Genomic DNA, 17,695 nt, shown 5'->3' on the forward strand with positions numbered 1-17,695 from the left:
TAACGTTGCGAACTTGCAAGGCTCACCGCCTAAGCGCGGGTTTTAATCACGTGGCATTTTCATATCTACCACACCCTATATCCTCAAATTGTGAGCCGAATGACTAAAATAACGCAGGTTCCCAAATTGTGAGGCAAAAAAAAAATCGATTGGACTAGGTTCTCTTTTTTACTTATTGGCCCATTTGTTTTTTCTGCTGGGTCCAGTTCTTTTGGTTATCTGGCATTTTATTGTCAATTTTTTTAGATTTTTATATTAAATTAATGAACCCAAACATTTAAGGGTGAAAGTTGGATTGAAAGTTGATTACGACACGAAAAAGATTTGTTTCATATTTGTATTCACGTAGCGTTGCATGATTGACACGAGAAGCTATTGTCAAGATGTTTCTATGTTCAAGCCACAGTTACGATTTTCTATGATTGACACGATAAGCCATAATCACGATGTTTACATAACGTTGCATATTCATTTTTCATATAAGTAACAAGATTTTCTCCCAGCTCTAATACACCTTTTATGTTCTTCCTGTCCAAAACTATGTTGGAGAAGATTTCATAAGAAACATGTCCGGAATCAGTCATTAGCAGATTGATTATTCATGAAACGAAACGTAGATGTCGAAACAAACAGTGATAAACTGAGTACTACTGTTCGCCAACGTTTGAAAATTGAAACAAAAACTAGTGTGCTGAAAGAAATGACAAGAACAAAAGCAAGTGCAATCAGAACTATTGGGAACTTCATGTACATTCATAGGTATATTGTCTACACATTTCCTCAAGATTGACAGAAGTACGGAGTAAGACCACCAGCTAGACGAAATAACAGACTGAACTATTCTATCCACAACAACTATCCACAACAACAACAACAACAAAGCTTTTTCCCACTAAGTAGGGTCGGCTATATAAATCCTAGAACGCCATTGCGCTCGGTTCTATGTCACGTCTTCCGTGTAAATAAAAAGACTGAAAATTAATAAACTAACTACGATTAAACCGGAAGTCGGAAAGAAAAAGCTGAAAGGTAACCGTTCTCATCTGAATTCTTGAACTCTACTAGTAGTAAAAACAAGAGCTGACGCTAATAGCTAGACAACTTGATTCAGGCAAGGCTTGTATACTCCGTGTAAAGTCCTCTTCCTCCTGCTCCGCTTCTAGATGATGATGATGGTGAGCAAGCAAATCAAGAGAAAATGGAGAACCGAGGCCCGTGGCCTCTCTATGTTTCCAACCACAACTGGCAAAATAATGATTTGAAAAGGAGGGAACGGGGTGATGGTGATGAGCAGAGTAGTGTGATCAGGCTCAGTAGCTTGATGTACATGATCTTGATTTGGGTCTTCATCATCCTCTCCTCCAATATGATTAAAGAATTCAGTGATCAAGTCCTCCTCATCATCCAAACCTCTTTCATCCGTGGTTCTTGGCCCCTCCTCAATCCCGTGATGATGATGACCGAGATGAGTAGTCAGCCGAGGCACAACGGCAGCCTCGTCTGCAGCAGAGGCCGCAACAGCAGAATCAGGCAGAAGCTCAAACTCGTCAATTAAGGATCTTAACAGATCATCATCCAAGCAATCATTTGCTTCGGTGGTGCTGCTTGAGGACCCCTCGTGATGAAGTAGATTATCAAGCTCCCTAATTGAGTCCTCCATTACCAAAAGATCATCATCCGAATCATGAGTCCTCTGCCTCTTGACCGTATCACCCAAAACCGTAACGGCATCATCGGAATCGGAATCAGGGAAACGCGGACGCTTGAGAGAAGAGACAGTGGGCCTCAAATCTTGACCCCTCATCTCCAATTTTCCAATTTCTTCACGAAACACAAGACAAACAGACGAAAGCGGTGTGCTTTCTGCGAAAACCAAAAACCTAAGTGGGTAATGTGGAAGAAGAAAAAGCAACACTTTCCAAACACAAGGGCTAATAAAGAAGATCAGCGAAGAGTGCGACTGAATTGATTATACGGGATTTGGGGATTAGGGTTTCTTGTTACAGTGCCTGACAGACAGAAATTAACGATACCGAGAAATAAAACAGAAGAAAAGGCAAGAACTGAACCTGGAACTGGGAACAAGTCGTCGACTTTCTGCTCAGAGAGAGATCAAGCGAGAAAGAGAGAGAGAAAGAGAGAGAGAGAGAGAGAGAGAGAGAGAGCAACAAATTTGAATTGGGCTTCGAATGCGGACGCACACAGAGAGAACGCAACAACGCAACACGATCGTTTGAGAGAGAGAGAGAGAGAGAGAGAGAGAGAGAGAGAGAGCGCGAGCAGAGAGAAAGAGAGAGCGATCCAGAGATCCAGTGAGGGAGTGGGATCGGGGTTTTGAAATTTAAAGAAGGGAAAATATGACCGTTTGGGAATAGGACCGCTTAAACGCGGGCTTCATCACGTGCCGTTTTCCCTCTGCTCCTTGGCGCCTGCGAGTGGGAACCCTTCCCCAAAGGGCCCAAGTCCCAACCCAACCACATTGTGTACCAAATGACTAAATTACCCTCGAATTTCAAATCATACAGAGCGCAGAGCTCGGGGTATTTTACTCAAACCAAAAAAACCTCAAACGATCGCAGAATCGTATCACTCTCTTGGTTACGAGTTGTTTGTTTGATCCAGATGTATATGAGAAGTGTGGCGTTTGGTAGTACGCGATGCGAGTAAGGTGTTCGATAAGATTTTGAAGTCGATAGAAGTAGTCGCTGAATTTGTCCATCATCAATTATTTTGAGTTATTCAGTAAAAAATTCTATTAAATATGGATAAAATGACGAAAATACTATCAATTTAATAAACAATGAGCCAAAATGATTTAATAAAAATTAAGGATATTTTTATCATTTTATACTTATCTGATGAAAATTTTACACGAAATGACCAAAATGATTGATGACGGACAAACTCAGAGACTACTTCTATGGAACTCAAATCTCAATGATCAAAGTGATAAATTATGTTAATCTCAATAACCATTTTGACTATAAAACTTTAATAGACCACTGAAACCAAAATTGTCTAATTCCTCCTTCGTATTATTTCCACACACATCTTTATTCCCAGCCCATCAAATTTCCTCAAGCATTAATATACTTTTTTGCCATGATTTTCTAATAATTTAGACAGAACATTTTCCAAACATCGATTGTACACATGTTTAATGACTTTGAAACAAAAAATGGCCACATTTTAATTAGCAAAATATATTTCAAGTAAAAATAGGATAGAATAGGGCACCGTTCGAATCCGAAATTAGAAGAACCAACATTCTTGATCATACACTCGTTGAGTGCAAACTACAAAAACCAAAACCAAACAATGACGCGAGAAGCTTCAGATACGCGATGTTTTTTTCCCGTTACTCATTACTTGCTTTTAACTATTACAATGAATGCAATTCGGAATAATTTCACAGCATACGGATTCAGAAAACGAGTCCAAACACAAACGTTACTGAAACTGATACGAAAATAAATACAGCATATCGGCATTCACAATAGACAACTGCAATATACTTAAATTAGGTCGTGGAACCCCTAGTTTATAAGCACGTCGATGTTATGTACAGAATAATCACATTATGTTTCCACCAACACACACAAATACCAACAGGCCAACCTTTTTTAACCCTAAACGGCATCTGCATTTTTTTTCCATTTCAGACTATCATAGTTTTCGTACCAAGAATCCATCGTCTATTGTACACTTGTTCTTAGCTTGCGTTAAGTTCTTTTCTCCAACAGACTTGGGAACACAGGAAGCTAGAATACTCACCAACGGTGATGGCACATGTGGCAGGCGTGGAATTGTTGTACGATACTGATCACTGGTCCAAATATCCGTGCTATACATTTCTGCTGGACCCACCACCTCGACCGGTTACCTTTCCCCTTCCACCTTTTGCTTTGCTGCATTTTGCATTCAGTGCCGTTAACCAGATCAGAGATTTCCCCTTTATTTACACATAACTCCATTTGTTTTTTTGGACAAGACACATTTCAACACAAAACATTCCGTGGAAAATGAATTTCAACTAATATTTCATCACAATATTTACCCGGTAAGTCCAGCTAGCTTTGTACGGAAATCAACTAGCTTTGCAGTAGCTCCTTCTCTGCACACTGATGAAGCCTTTCCAAAGCAGACTCTGCCTCACCTGAAGACAAAAGCCGAACTGCATATTTCAGAAAACTTAAAAAACAACTCCTAACTAGTTCCTGCAGATATACACAGTTCATACCTTGCAAGTACTCAAAAAACTGCCTCTTCGCTTGCTCACACTCTGGCAGGTAGTACCCATAAGCATATGTCCATTTCAATACTCTCCTACATTCAACAATCTACAAACACGAAGAAAAAAAGGCAAAAATAATGTCAGCATTTCATCACCAAACAAATCTGATTTCATGTTATACATACACTGCACTAAACTAATTCATTTTATATCTAACAAGAAACGCAGGAATTCACCTGCTCCCATGCATCGGTTATGAACTTGAGCTGAGACTCAGGCTCGCGCTGTATGTCACTAAGTTTCTCCATCTGAGAGAGAAAAACAACGTATTCATCAGTTATTGCATAGTAACTTCACAGAAATCCCAAATAGGAGTAACAAGATTTTCTCCCAGCTCTAATACACCCTTTATGTTCTTCCTGTCCAAAACTATGTTGGAGAATATTTCATAAGAAACATGTCCGGAATCAATCATTAGCAGATTGATTATTCATGAAACGAAACGTAGATGTCGAAACAAACAGTGATAAACTGAGTACTACTGTTCGCCAACGTCTGAAAATTGAAACAAAAACTAGTGTGCTGAAAGAAATGACAAGAACAAAAGCATGTGCAATCAGAACTATTGGGAACTTCATGTACATTCATATGTATATTGTCTACACATTTCCTCAAGATTGACAAAAGTACGGAGTAAGACCACCAGCTAGACGAAATAACAGACTGAACTATTCTATCCACAACAACTATCCACAACAATAACAACAACAAAGCCTTTTCCCACTAAGTAGGGTCGGCTATATGAATCCTAGAACGTCATTGCGCTCGGTTCTATGTCACGTCTTCCGTGTAAATAAAAAGACTGAAAACTAATAAACTAACTATGATTAAACCGGAAGTCGGAAAGAAAAAGCTGAAAGGTAACCGTTCTCATCTGAATTCTTGAACTCTACTAGTAGCATAAAAACAAGAGCTGACGCTAATAGCTTGACAAACTTGATTCAGGTAAGGCGTGTATACTCCGTGTAAAGTCCTCTTCCTCCTGCTCCGCTTCTAGATGATGATGATGGTGAGCAAGCAAATCAAGAGAAAATGGAGAACCGAGGCCCGTGGCCTTCCTATGTTTCCAACCACAACTGGCAAAATAATGATTTGAAAAGGAGGGAACGGGATGATGGTGATGAGCAGAGTAGTGTGATCAGGCTCAGTAGCTTGATGTACATGATCTTGATTTGGGTCTTCTTCATCCTCTCCTCCAATATGATTAAACAATTCAGTGATCAAGTCCTCCTCATCATCCAACCCTCTTTCATCCGTGGTTCTTGGCCCCTCCTCAATCCCGTGATGATGATGACCGAGATGAGTAGTCAGCCGAAGCACACCAGCAGCCTCGTCTGCAGCAGAGGCCGCAACAGCAGAATCAGGCAGAAGCTCAAACTCGTCAATTAAGGATCTTAACAGATCATCATCCAAGCAATCATTTGCTTCGGTGGTGCTGCTTGAGGACCCCTCGTGATGAAGTAGATCATCAAGCTCCCTAATCGAGTCCTCCATTACCAAAAGATCATCATCCGAATCATGAGTCCTCTGCCTCTTGACCGTATCACCCAAAACCATAACGGCATCATCGGAATCGGAATCAGGGAAACGCGGACGCTTGAGAGAAGAGACAGTGGGCCTCAAATCTTGACCCCTCATCTCCAATTTTCCAATTTCTTCACGAAACACAAGACAAACAGACGAAAGCGGTGTGCTTTCTGCGAAAACCAAAAACCTAAGTGGGTAATGTGGAAGAAGAAAAAGCAACACTTTCCAAACACAAGGGCTAATAAAGAAGATCAGCGAAGAGTGCGACTGAATTGATTATACGGGATTTGGGGATTAGGGTTTCTTGTTACAGTGCTAGACAGACAGAAATTAACGATACCGAGAAATAAAACAGAAGAAAAGGCAAGAACTGAACCTGGAACTGGGAACAAGTCGTCGACTTTCTGCTCAGAGAAGAGGATGTATTCGTCCCCAAATTTGAATCGAGCTTCCAATTTCTGCTCAGAGAGAGATCAAGCGAGAAAGAGAGAGAGAGAGAGAGAGAGAGAGAGAGAGAGAGCAACAAATTTGAATTGGGCTTCGAATTCCGACGCACACAGAGAGAACGCAACACGATCGTTTGAGCCAGAGAGAGAGAGAGAGAGAGCGATCCAGAGATCCAGTGAGGGAGTGGGATGGGGGTTTTGAAATTTAAATTAGGGAAAATATGACCGTTTGGGAATAGGACCGCTTGAACGCGGGTTTCATCACGTGCCGTTTTCCCTCTGCTCCTTGGCGCCTGCTAGTGGGAACCCCTCCCCAAAGGGCCCAACCCAACCACATTGTGTACCAAATGACTAAATTACCCTCAAATTTCAAATCATACAGAACGCAGAGCTCGGGGTATTTAGTCAAACCAAAAACTCAAAGGCTCAACGGATCGCAGAATCGTATCACTCTCTTGGTTACGAGTTGTTTGTTTGATCCAGATGTATATGAGAAGTGTGGCGTTTGGTAGTACGCGATGCGAGTAAGGTGTTCGATAAGATTTTGAAGTCGATAGAAATAGTCGCTGAATTTGTCCACCATCAATTATTTTGAGTTATTCAATAAAAAATTCTATTAAATATGGATAAAATGATAAAAATATTATCAATTTAATAAACAATGAGTCAAAATGATTTGATAAAAATTAAAGATATTTTTTTCATTTTATCCTTATCTAATCAAAATTTTATACAAAATGATCAAAATGATTGATAACAGACAAACTCAGAGACTACTTCTATGGAACTCAAATCTCAATGATCGAAGTGATGGGTTATGTTAATCTGAATGACCATTTTCACTATAAAACTTTAATAGACCACTGAAACCAAAATTGTCCAATTCCTCCTTCGTATTATTTCCACACACATCTTTATTCCCAGCCCATCAAATTTCCTCAAGCATTAATATACTTTTTTGCCATGATTTTCTAATAATTTAGACAAAACATTTTCCAAACACCGATTGTACACATGTTTAATGACTTTGAAACAAAAAATGGCCACATTTTAATTAGCAAAATATATTTCAAGTAAAAATAGGATAGAATAGGGCACTGTTCGAATCCGAAATTAGAAGAACCAACATTCTTGATCATACACTCGTTGAGTGCAAACTGCAAAAACCAAAACCAAACAATGACGCGAGAAGCAACAGACATGCGATGTTTTTTCCCGTTACTCATTACTTGCTTTTAACTATTACAATGAATGCAATTCGGAATAATTTCACAGCATACGGATTCAGAAAACGAGTCCAAACACAAACGTTACTGAAACTGATACGAAAATAAATACAGCATATCGGCATTCACAATAGACAACTGCAATATACTTAAATTAGGTCGTGGAACCCCTAGTTTATAAGCACGTCGATGTTATGTACAGAATAATCACATTATGTTTCCACCAACACACACAAATACCAACAGGCCAACCTTTTTTCACCCTAAACGGCATCTGCATTTTTTTTCCATTTCAGACTATCATAGTTTTCGTACCAAGAATCCATCGTCTATTGTACACTTGTTCTTAGCTTGCGTTAAGTTCTTTTCTCCAACAGACTTGGGAACACAGGAAGCTAGAATACTCACCAACGGTGATGGCACATGTGGCAGGCGTGGAATTGTTGTACGATACTGATCACTGGTCCAAATATCCGTGCTATACATTTCTGCTGGACCCACCACCTCGACCGGTTACCTTTCCCCTTCCACCTTTTGCTTTGCTGCTCCCTACGTTTTTTGAGCTTGTTGACCCACCGCAAACTGCTTGAGAGTCCACATCACATAGGCCTTTCTCTAATGCCATTACCAGGTTCTGGAAGTAATTTTTAGTCACCCTGTCACAATTGGGAAATGGATGAGAAGATTGAATCAGGCAAGGGAGTGAATCAATTTGTAGTCACAGATAACTGACCGTGCAACACAATAACAGACCTCTAATTTAAAATAAAAAATAAAAAAATCCGCAAGTAAATTACATGAAAAATGAAAGGATACTGTCTTCCTGCCAGTTCCTATCCTAAAGACTCACTCATTCACAGACTCAGAAAAGGATATTGTCTTCCTTCCAGTTCCTATACTAAAGACTCACTGATTCGACCTTTTCATTTGCTGCATTTTGCATCCAGACAATGTTGAACAGACAACTATACACTAGGAAATTCAGTGCGGTTAACCAGATCAGAGATTTCCTCTTTATTTACACATAACTCCATTTGTTTTTTTGGACAAGACACATTTCAACACAAAACATTCCATGGAAAATGAATTTCAACTAATATTTCATCACAATATTTACCCGGTAAGTCCAGCTAGCTTTGTACGGAAATCAACGAATTCTTTCGATGGGCCTTCTGCACTAAGGAATTGCAGTAGCTCCTTCTCTGCACACTGATGAAGCCTTTCCAAAGCAGACTCTGCCTCACCTGAAGACAAAAGCAGAATTGAATATTTCAGAAAACTTATAAAACAACTCCTAACTAGTTCCTGCAGATATACACAGTTAATACCTTGCAAGTACTCAAAAAACTGCCTCTTTGCTTGCTCACGCTCTGGCAGGTAGTACCCATAAGCATATGTCCATTTTAGTACTCTCCTACATTCAACAATCTACAAACACAAAGAAAAAAAGGCAAAAATAATGTCAGCATTTCATCACCAAACAAATCTGATTTCATGTTATACGTACACTGTGCACTAAACTAATTCATTTTATATCTAACAAGAAACGCAGGAATTCACCTGCTGCCAGGCATCAGTTATGAACTTGAGCTGAGACTCAGGCTCGCGCTGTATGTCACTAAGTTTCTCCATCTGAGAGAGAAAAACAACGTATTCATCAGTTATTACATAGTAACTTCACAGAAATCCCAAATAGCTGACAAGAGTCCGGTTGAAACAATCATACCCAACATCTTCTAGCAATCGGTGATTTTTTTCAGTAAGAAACATAAACTACCCTTTTTTAACTGAAGAAACCCAATCAAGATAAAATACACTGAATCTCTTGAATGCTTTAACAGAGATTTTAAAAGGAAACAAAAGATTTAATACTATCTCTAAGTATATCCACTTCCTTGCCTTCTGTCAAAAAAAGAATAACCCGCCATTTCCTTCCTACCACACCTTCCATAAAGGAGCCAATATTGCATGCTACTAAACATGAATCTCTGATTTAATGACCGAGATAGTTGAAGAGCCACTGACTGTCTCACAAGTCATAACCTGTCTCCACCTACAGACACTAATTCTATCTCCTTTACACACTCAGACATAAGTTTCCTACTCCTGGATATGGAAAAAAAAAAAAAAAAAGGTAACATCTTCAACAAATGCAAATGAGACATCCATATAGCGTCCCTAAAGGATGATTTTTTTAATTTACACTGTCAAAGTCTACCAGTTGACACGAGGGGGTGTAAGTGCAACTACAACTACGGTTCTAGTTCTACAATCCGCTCGAACGATGAGAAACACAACTATGGTCAATTTTTCTATTCTCTCAAGTCTAATTTCTGAAACGTGAAAACACATAAAATCTCATGTTTATGCTGTTAACCCTACACAAACTTAATTTCTAGCCTTGCATCTATGAATAGAATAAGTACAATCTTCCTAGCATCTGTCATTAGCAACATGGTCAATTACGAATACAATCTTCCTAGCATCTGTCATTAGCAACATGGTCGATTACAATTGATCAATAATATTTCAGATCTGCAAAGTTTAAATATGGTTCTAGTTATACAATGGAGTAGAAGATGAGCTCTAAGCTCATATTGTTAAACACATTTGAACTTCATCCAAGAATGAAAATCGCTAATACATGAAATCATGAATATATGTTTTATTCGTATATATGTATGTGTGCATGTAGCACATATACTTACATGCACAGTTCGCATTTGATTCAAATCCGCAAGAGCCTTTTGCCTCGACTGCCAAGGAAGAAAAAAAATTAGTTAATGATTGAAAGAGAGAGGGACTTTCATAAAGATCCATTTTAAAGCAGCATTAAGGCTTAGCCAATTAAATTCGTAAGATGGAAGAATAATGCACAGAAAAATCTTGATTCTAATTTAAGGAAGCTTCCACCCTCCTATGCAGTCCCTGCAAAACTGAAGTCACGCACAGGTGTCTACCTACCTACTACTGTTTGCCGCAACAAATTCGGTGAAAATTGAAATAGAAACCCAGAGTGTAATCAAATAAGTGTCAAGAGAAGCAATATCTTCTCTGATCATTGAGAAAAAGGTCACTGACAAAAAACACAGCCAGGCTACTAACATAACTGAATTTGTTAAAAATTGGCACGATGAAGATCTCTTGCATGAATTCATGGTATAGCACAAGAAACAGCGGAATTTTGAAAAAGAAAATTGTGAGTACCTGCTGATTGCTTACCCAACGTTCATAATAATGAGTGTATTTCTCCAGAGAATTTTTTGCCATTTCTCTTCTTCTCTCAGCTTCATCATACTACAATCAATAATACAAACTCTAAATAATAGAAGAAAAAGAATGCTATTCTTCCAAAAGGGGAAATAAAACAGAATTACTACAAAGAAAAGTATAAATCATCCTTACAGCTCCCTCTTGCTTAGCTGCCTCGTAGCGGTTACATGCATAGAAACCACCCGTCCTTTCACCATGCTCCGCCCATGAACCAAGGCAAAGCCTGCAGGGTACATATAATTCATTTAGCATCACACGTAAAACTTAACCATATTAGAACAGAATCAAAAGAAATGTATTCAGATATTTTTTATAAACAATAATAAATTTCCATTGAAGTAAGAAACAGAAGCAGAAAGCATACCAGCAAAATTCAAATTTGCAGGGTGGTGTGCATGTCATGTGCATACATCCTTGGTTTTTTTCGATAGGCCGCTTGCACTTTGGACATGGCTTAGAATTGGCCAGTATCCTGAGCATCATTAAAAAAGGTTAGGACAGAACCATACAAAATGAATCGTGAATTACCAAGAATTCCACCAACTCACATAAAAGTGTTGATAAAAGTTAACTTTCAATGGAGTATCTGAAACTAAAACCAATCATGTTTTCACTTTGCACCACTCAATTCAACATAATTAATGAATATACTTCCAGACGTTACAGGACCAGTGACGCAGCACCGTGCCCTACACTAGGCCATGAAAATTAAACTCAAACGAGCATATTTTAGTTTATTCACAGCCCCGCAATCCTGTGCACCCAAACAGAACATTGCATTAATGTTATCCAACGTGATCCAAAGCAATCTAACCCTCCCTCCTAATCCAATCCGAGTTACCAAACATGGCCTAAGGAAAAAATTTAAGAGGATTTCTGACGCTAGACACACTAACCCATGCACACACGTAACTTGCGCATAAAATCTATTACCAAAAAAATTTATTCTAGAAAAACGAAATGAAGTGACCATTATACTAGCTAACAAGCCCTACTTTCTGCAATATCCTGGTATGTGCAGATCCAGTTAAATTCACAAGCACTACCTTTACTTCATGAGCCTTAAAACTTTACCAAATACAACAAAAGTTTGTACAATAATAAATTTATCACATTCCCAAAAGTTTCAGGAGCATGGTCAACTTAATAAGTTAATATTTCCCCACAATTTATCACATTAAATTCCCTTGTATACCAAAAGCAGTGGAAGTCATCAAATCAGCACACGAAAATTAATGAAAAATAAAGGTTAGAGAAGGAGAAGAAAAACATAATACTCTACTTATGACAAGCACTTAATGAAGGGGTATTCTTACCATGGAAGCAACCGGAAAGTAAATAAATGTATCAAAAGAGAAATGCATTAAGTAAATTGTAAAAGTGTAAAACCACAAAATACAATTTTGGATGCTAAGAGAAAATACAAACCAGTTCATGTTTTCAGACTCAGCACTGTTCTTTAAAATCCATTTCTCCACAGTGCTACAGTCAACAGGACGATGAGCTTCCTCTGTACACTGCACAGCCAAAACAAAATATGACTCACCTATATAGATAAGTTTTCGCTGAGATATTAAATACCAAAAGTTACAAAAGTAAACTTACATTCCAGCAAAATCCATAGGAGCAGAGGCAAGATACATCATAATTTTCATTATCACCAACAAAATTAACAGCATATTCACAACCCGGATAAGGACACCACTTGGTCTAGCAGCAAAGAAAAAGAATTACAAATCATGGTGAAAAAATGGAAAAAAATGAAGGAAGAAAAATGATATTCATAAATTCCACTATACCACACAAGAGTAATAGACAGGAACACATCATTGTTCCATCAAAAAGAAAATAAACCACTAATAAAAAAAATGATACTCATATATTCACACTCACATGCCCACACTGGCACAGGAGTAATTGAAAAGAAAAGAAACCACCAATCATTTTTCAATAAAGTAATTAAAATTGTCAACCTCAATACCTATTGAGTATTGAAACACATAGATAACACCATTTTTTTAACATGACTTTTTTTATCACGATAACATAGTTTTCTAAGCAAAAGGAAACAAAGTAATGAGATAGACATTTGATAAAGTTGATCCATTAAGAAGTTCTCTTTGATATTGTTATTGAAAAGCCAATCTTAAGGACATTTATAGATGTTTTATATTATCAATAATAAAAAAAAAAATTCAAATCTTGGGTACCCAAAAACATTTCAGATTTATTGTACAACTTTGGGTTTACATCTCTATAAATAGACAAAATAAAATCACTTTTGAATCTTTTATTAAGTTCAAATCTAAACCTAAAGAAGTGAAAAAGCACGGGCTAGACTGAAAGAAACTAGACTTTATAAAAAAAAAATAAGAAAAATTAATAAAGTACTCCAACTTTTGATCATCCATTATTAGTAATGTAGAGTCCATTGAATTAATGGCTGACAAGTGCCCCATACAATCAAAATCAAATTCCACATATACCTTCTTGTTGTCTTCAATATAAGACCTAATAAGGTACCGAGAGTACTTCTGGTTATCTTCTTCACTGACCAACATACTAATCATGTCTTGACCAACAGAAGCACCACAAGACGGATCAGGACATCTCAGCGTCAAACAACCAGGACCATCGCTAATGGATGTTCTAATGTATCCTATCACAAAAGGAACAAAATAATCATAACCATAAAACATGACAATGGAAAGAAACATATAGCAACTGATCACAATTTAAAATGAGATTAAAAATACCATGAATATTCAGAGATCAAATATTGAAAAAAAAATAGAGCAAGTAGATGTAAAAGATTGTTTTAAACAACTAAATAGAGCTATGGACGTTAAAAAGACATGCAAGTTCCTACGTTACATTCTTCTTATTCAAAACAGTGCAGAAGTTGTAAATTTCTTGTAACTAAGTCAGAACTCGGTAAAAAAAAATAAAAATGAAATAAACCTTTCCAGCATGCACAACAGTACGGATGACCACAAGCGGCAGATCTGATGCTACCACGGGGAAAGGCTTCAAAACAGATCCCACAGGTAAGCTGCCCATGAATAATAGGTATTAGGATGGTGTACACAACACATGAAGAGAAAACAAACCAGTTACTAGCAAAACAGCAGACTCTAATTTCCTAATGTTTATAAAGCTTACTTCTCTGGAATTGGGGAACTGAACAACTGGCTTCTTTAACAAGCCAACAGTTTTTCGGACCTTATCTTCATCAGAAAACCATGCCTCGTGCACTTTAGTTACACTCCTGCCATACCAAAACTTTTTCAGATAAACTACATATAAAATAGGGAGGGCATGGGTGTTCAGGAACTCTTATTTCCATTTCAACAAAAAGAGTAATTATGTGCTACAGAATGGAAGGAAGCTTCACCCTCCTAAGTTCTAACCCTCCCCCTGATGATAGGATAGATACTGATTGGCTACAAGGGTCACTGATAATAGTTCACAGGTTACCATATTCACTCACAACACAGCATACAGTTCCGAAGAACCGTTGAAATAAAAAAGCACAATTCTGCATACATATGAAACTGAGAATGCTAATAGAGATGAACAATTGAAAAATTCAATACCAATTAAAGTAACGAAGTACAATGCTAGAAGAAACTCTTGATATGGAAAGCACAGCAGACACACTTGCAATATCATCTTCTTGGTGCTGCTTTATATCTGACTCCTTCAAGATGATATAATTATTCTGGAGAAAAAAAATGAAAATTACGAAATCAATGAGAACACTATAAGCTCCTCAAATTGACTGGCAAAATCCTTTCAATGGAAACAAGATTGAATATTCAAATTAACATTCAAATCCATACCCATAAGTACACACACACACACACACACACACACACACACATATATATATATATTTTCTTGCATACACGTCTGAAAAAATGGCTCCTTGGAGACAACAAAGTAAGAATTTAGTTCATCAAGACTGGGTCTTGTGGTAGAGACAAAAGTCTTCAACATGATATCAAGAATGCTTAAAATCTGTAAAATTCACAGTAACTATAAAGGGGAGGCCTCCAGGTGGTTCACTTCACTGGTGTTGCATTAACCAAATAGCATGACTGAGTGGAAAGTCTTTCACTTGCAGCTGCCTGGCTGGCACATGATACAAGCTTTTTATTCTTGCTGAGAATCAGCACATATTCTTTAATTTGCTATTAGTAGTGAAGCTCTTGTCGTGCGCATATCCCCAACCAATTAAACTGAAATAGTAGGCAACTAGTGAAAAAGTGATTGAATGAATGGAAGACGGCTTTTTTTATCCAGGTAATTCCCTTATGTTCATGTTTCGGCGACTGTGTAGAGATGTCTTCTACTCACAATGTGTCAATTGTCAACTTGTTCATCCCGTCCTCTTAATCTACGAGAGTGTGTATGTAATGGTTTGTTAGCTTTCCTCCATTACTCTACAAATCAAACCAATGCCAACAGACTGAAGTACCCTTACTCGACCTCGGGACTACCATCACCACGAAAGGCATTCACTTCAGCTCAATTGGACAAAATTACCCGGACAACAAAAGTATACAATAAACCCTTCTAATCCATTAACAACAACAACAACAACTAGAAAGAGCCCACTGGTAGGATTATTTAGTCCAACTGTGTTGGACTAAATAAGGCGCGAGTGAGGGGCAGGATTTCCCTAAATTGGAGCTTTTATCAAGTAAAGTTACAAAATTCAAGTGATCAAAGCTAATCCAGAGCCATCTCAGCTCCCAAACAGAGCAAGTATCAGAGCGAGTCAATTTCAAGAAATTCACAGAAGAGAGAGAAAGCAAGGGATGGAGTAGTACAAACCTCAGCTCGACTGGCCTCGATCCTCTGGATTCCCTCATTATCGTCGCCGAAATCGACATCGGCGTCGTCATCGTCGCTGCCGTAGTAGTCCAAAGCGTCCTCGTCGCTGTAGAAGCCGTCGTAGTCGTCCATGGAATCCACGTCGTTGGCGTCGTGCATATCGTCCTCGGAGTCCATCACCGTCCGACCACAAAAACCCTAACCGCAGCCGGCGTAGGAGGAGTGTATGAGTTGGTTACAGAAAGCAAAGGGAAAAGTCGGTGTCAAAACCGGAAAGAGAAAATTGGAGAGCCGCAAAGAAATATACAATAATACAACTCCTTTTTTTTTTTTTTTTCCAAATATTTAATTAAATTCCTAATATCAACTCCAATAGTGAGCTAAAAGCCAAATTACCTTTCAAAATTTCCCCCCAAACCTACTCCAACCCAAGGGGAAATTTTGAGCTAAATGCTAAACCAATGCCAAATTCCCTCCGAAATTTAGCCTAGAAATCGGGGTGGACTCTACCCAATATTTATCGAAATTTAAATTTTTTTAGATTAAAATGTTCATAAAATTAATTTACGATAATCTACATTTTTTTTTTAAATTTAATTTAACAAAAAAAAAAAAACCTAAGTTCATTCTTTAATAATCTCGGGCTAAAATTTTAGGGTAGAACGATTGGAGTAGAAAAGTTATTTTGGGCTAAAAGCTAAATTTTTCAGGCTAAAAAATTTGACTTTTAGTCCAACTATTGGAGATGGTCTAACCAAAAAATAAGTATTTAATTAATTAATATCTATTTCCACCCTCTATTTGCTGACCATTCCCAACTTGGCGTATCATTGAAACGAATTGGATTTGGAATCACTTTGATTTCCAAATCCGGATTAGGAACAGGAAAAGTATAAGTTTTTCCTTTAAACTCGTAATTGAATATCTTTATATTGGAATTCAGATCGAATAAGAAAGACTAGTTGATTTGATTTCTTTTCCTTACTTCTCATATGTTTTAGCTGTCAGATTCCTTTCTTTTTATCATTTGTTAAGTGAACATGCACTAAAGTTTTAAACTAAAAGTTAAAATTTCTTTTTAGTTTAGATTAATTATCGGTTGTATCAATTAATCTCAAGATTTACAAGTTTATTTTCATCGTCCAAACACAATGTAAACCTTGAAAAAATTTGTGGCATAGCTCTTATGGATCTCCCCAAATGATGTCTTCGTCATCCATTTCTCAAAATTTTATATTAATTCTTCAATGAACGTTGGACATGATGGATGTAGATTTTTAAGGTTATGAAAGGAGTGAGTGAGTCGTTTAATATTTTGTGGAGTGAATAAGAATAAAATTGGTAACAATCTATGTAATAGTGGACAAATAGCAGAAACTCAGTAATTTAAGACTCGATAAATTACTAGCCTCGATTAAATAATATTTGTGGGCAATCCCGACTTGAGAATAATGTGCTATGAATAGCATTACCCCATCTTATAGCGTTTTTAATATATAAAAAACATCTAAGATTTCAACAAAATAAGAAAATATATAGTAAACACGCATGAACAAGTAAGTAAACATGTCATTAACGAAATTCGAAATTATTCCAACTAGGTGAAGAGAGATACGAAGTCCTAATTTTCCTTTTGCAACATGCATTTTCTTGTGTTGCAATTTGTTTATTAGGAAAAAAAAAAGGGAAAGAAAGTATTTTTCCTTTCCCGTGTGAAATTGGAAAACTTATAAGGATAGTCTAAATTCAAAATTTATATATGAATTTGTTTGAAAGTATTTTTAAAATGATTAAAAGTATATTTTTAAAAATATATTTTTTTAAATTCATAAAGCATTTGAAATACTTTCTAATTATTTGTTCGCATTTTAAATAAAAATTAATTTTAAAAATGTGAGAGAGCTTTAAGATATTTTAAAAGAAATTTTAACGAAAATTTATTAATATTGTTCACTTTAATGAAAAATCACATTTTTACAATAAAAAATTAATCATGTACTATTCACTTTATTCTTTATTAAAACTTAAAGTTTTCAAGCGTTTTTTTAATTTTAAAATCATTTTAATTCGAAACCCTACGTGGTTGGTTA

At 37.1% G+C, this 17,695-nt stretch overlaps 1 protein-coding gene across 3 annotated transcripts; it reads right to left on the reverse strand.

The window, feature by feature from the left end:
• Positions 1-7,626: 7,626 nt before the first annotated feature.
• LOC137721750 (probable E3 ubiquitin-protein ligase ARI7) lies at positions 7,627-15,902 on the reverse strand. 3 transcript variants are annotated; one of them, XM_068460773.1, is made up of 15 exons: positions 15,606-15,902; positions 14,363-14,487; positions 13,929-14,034; positions 13,728-13,818; positions 13,253-13,425; positions 12,372-12,476; positions 12,195-12,283; positions 11,131-11,238; positions 10,899-10,989; positions 10,716-10,790; positions 10,202-10,249; positions 9,054-9,125; positions 8,822-8,921; positions 8,611-8,737; positions 7,627-8,149 (listed from the first exon to the last, which is right to left on the reverse strand). In XM_068460773.1, the coding sequence occupies exons 1-15, from the start codon at positions 15,780-15,782 to the stop codon at positions 7,972-7,974; spliced, it is 1,665 nt and encodes a 554-aa protein (XP_068316874.1). In that variant the 5' UTR covers positions 15,783-15,902; the 3' UTR covers positions 7,627-7,971. The 3 variants fall into 3 exon arrangements, with proteins under 3 accessions (XP_068316874.1, XP_068316873.1, XP_068316872.1); XM_068460772.1 differs by having other exon boundaries at positions 10,701-10,790; XM_068460771.1 differs by having other exon boundaries at positions 8,611-8,921; positions 10,701-10,790.
• Between the last annotated feature and the right edge of the window lie 1,793 nt (positions 15,903-17,695).

The sequence above is a fragment of the Pyrus communis genome, chromosome 17 (assembly GCF_963583255.1).
Source record: "Pyrus communis chromosome 17, drPyrComm1.1, whole genome shotgun sequence".
In the NCBI taxonomy this organism is placed as follows: Eukaryota; Viridiplantae; Streptophyta; class Magnoliopsida; order Rosales; family Rosaceae; genus Pyrus; species Pyrus communis.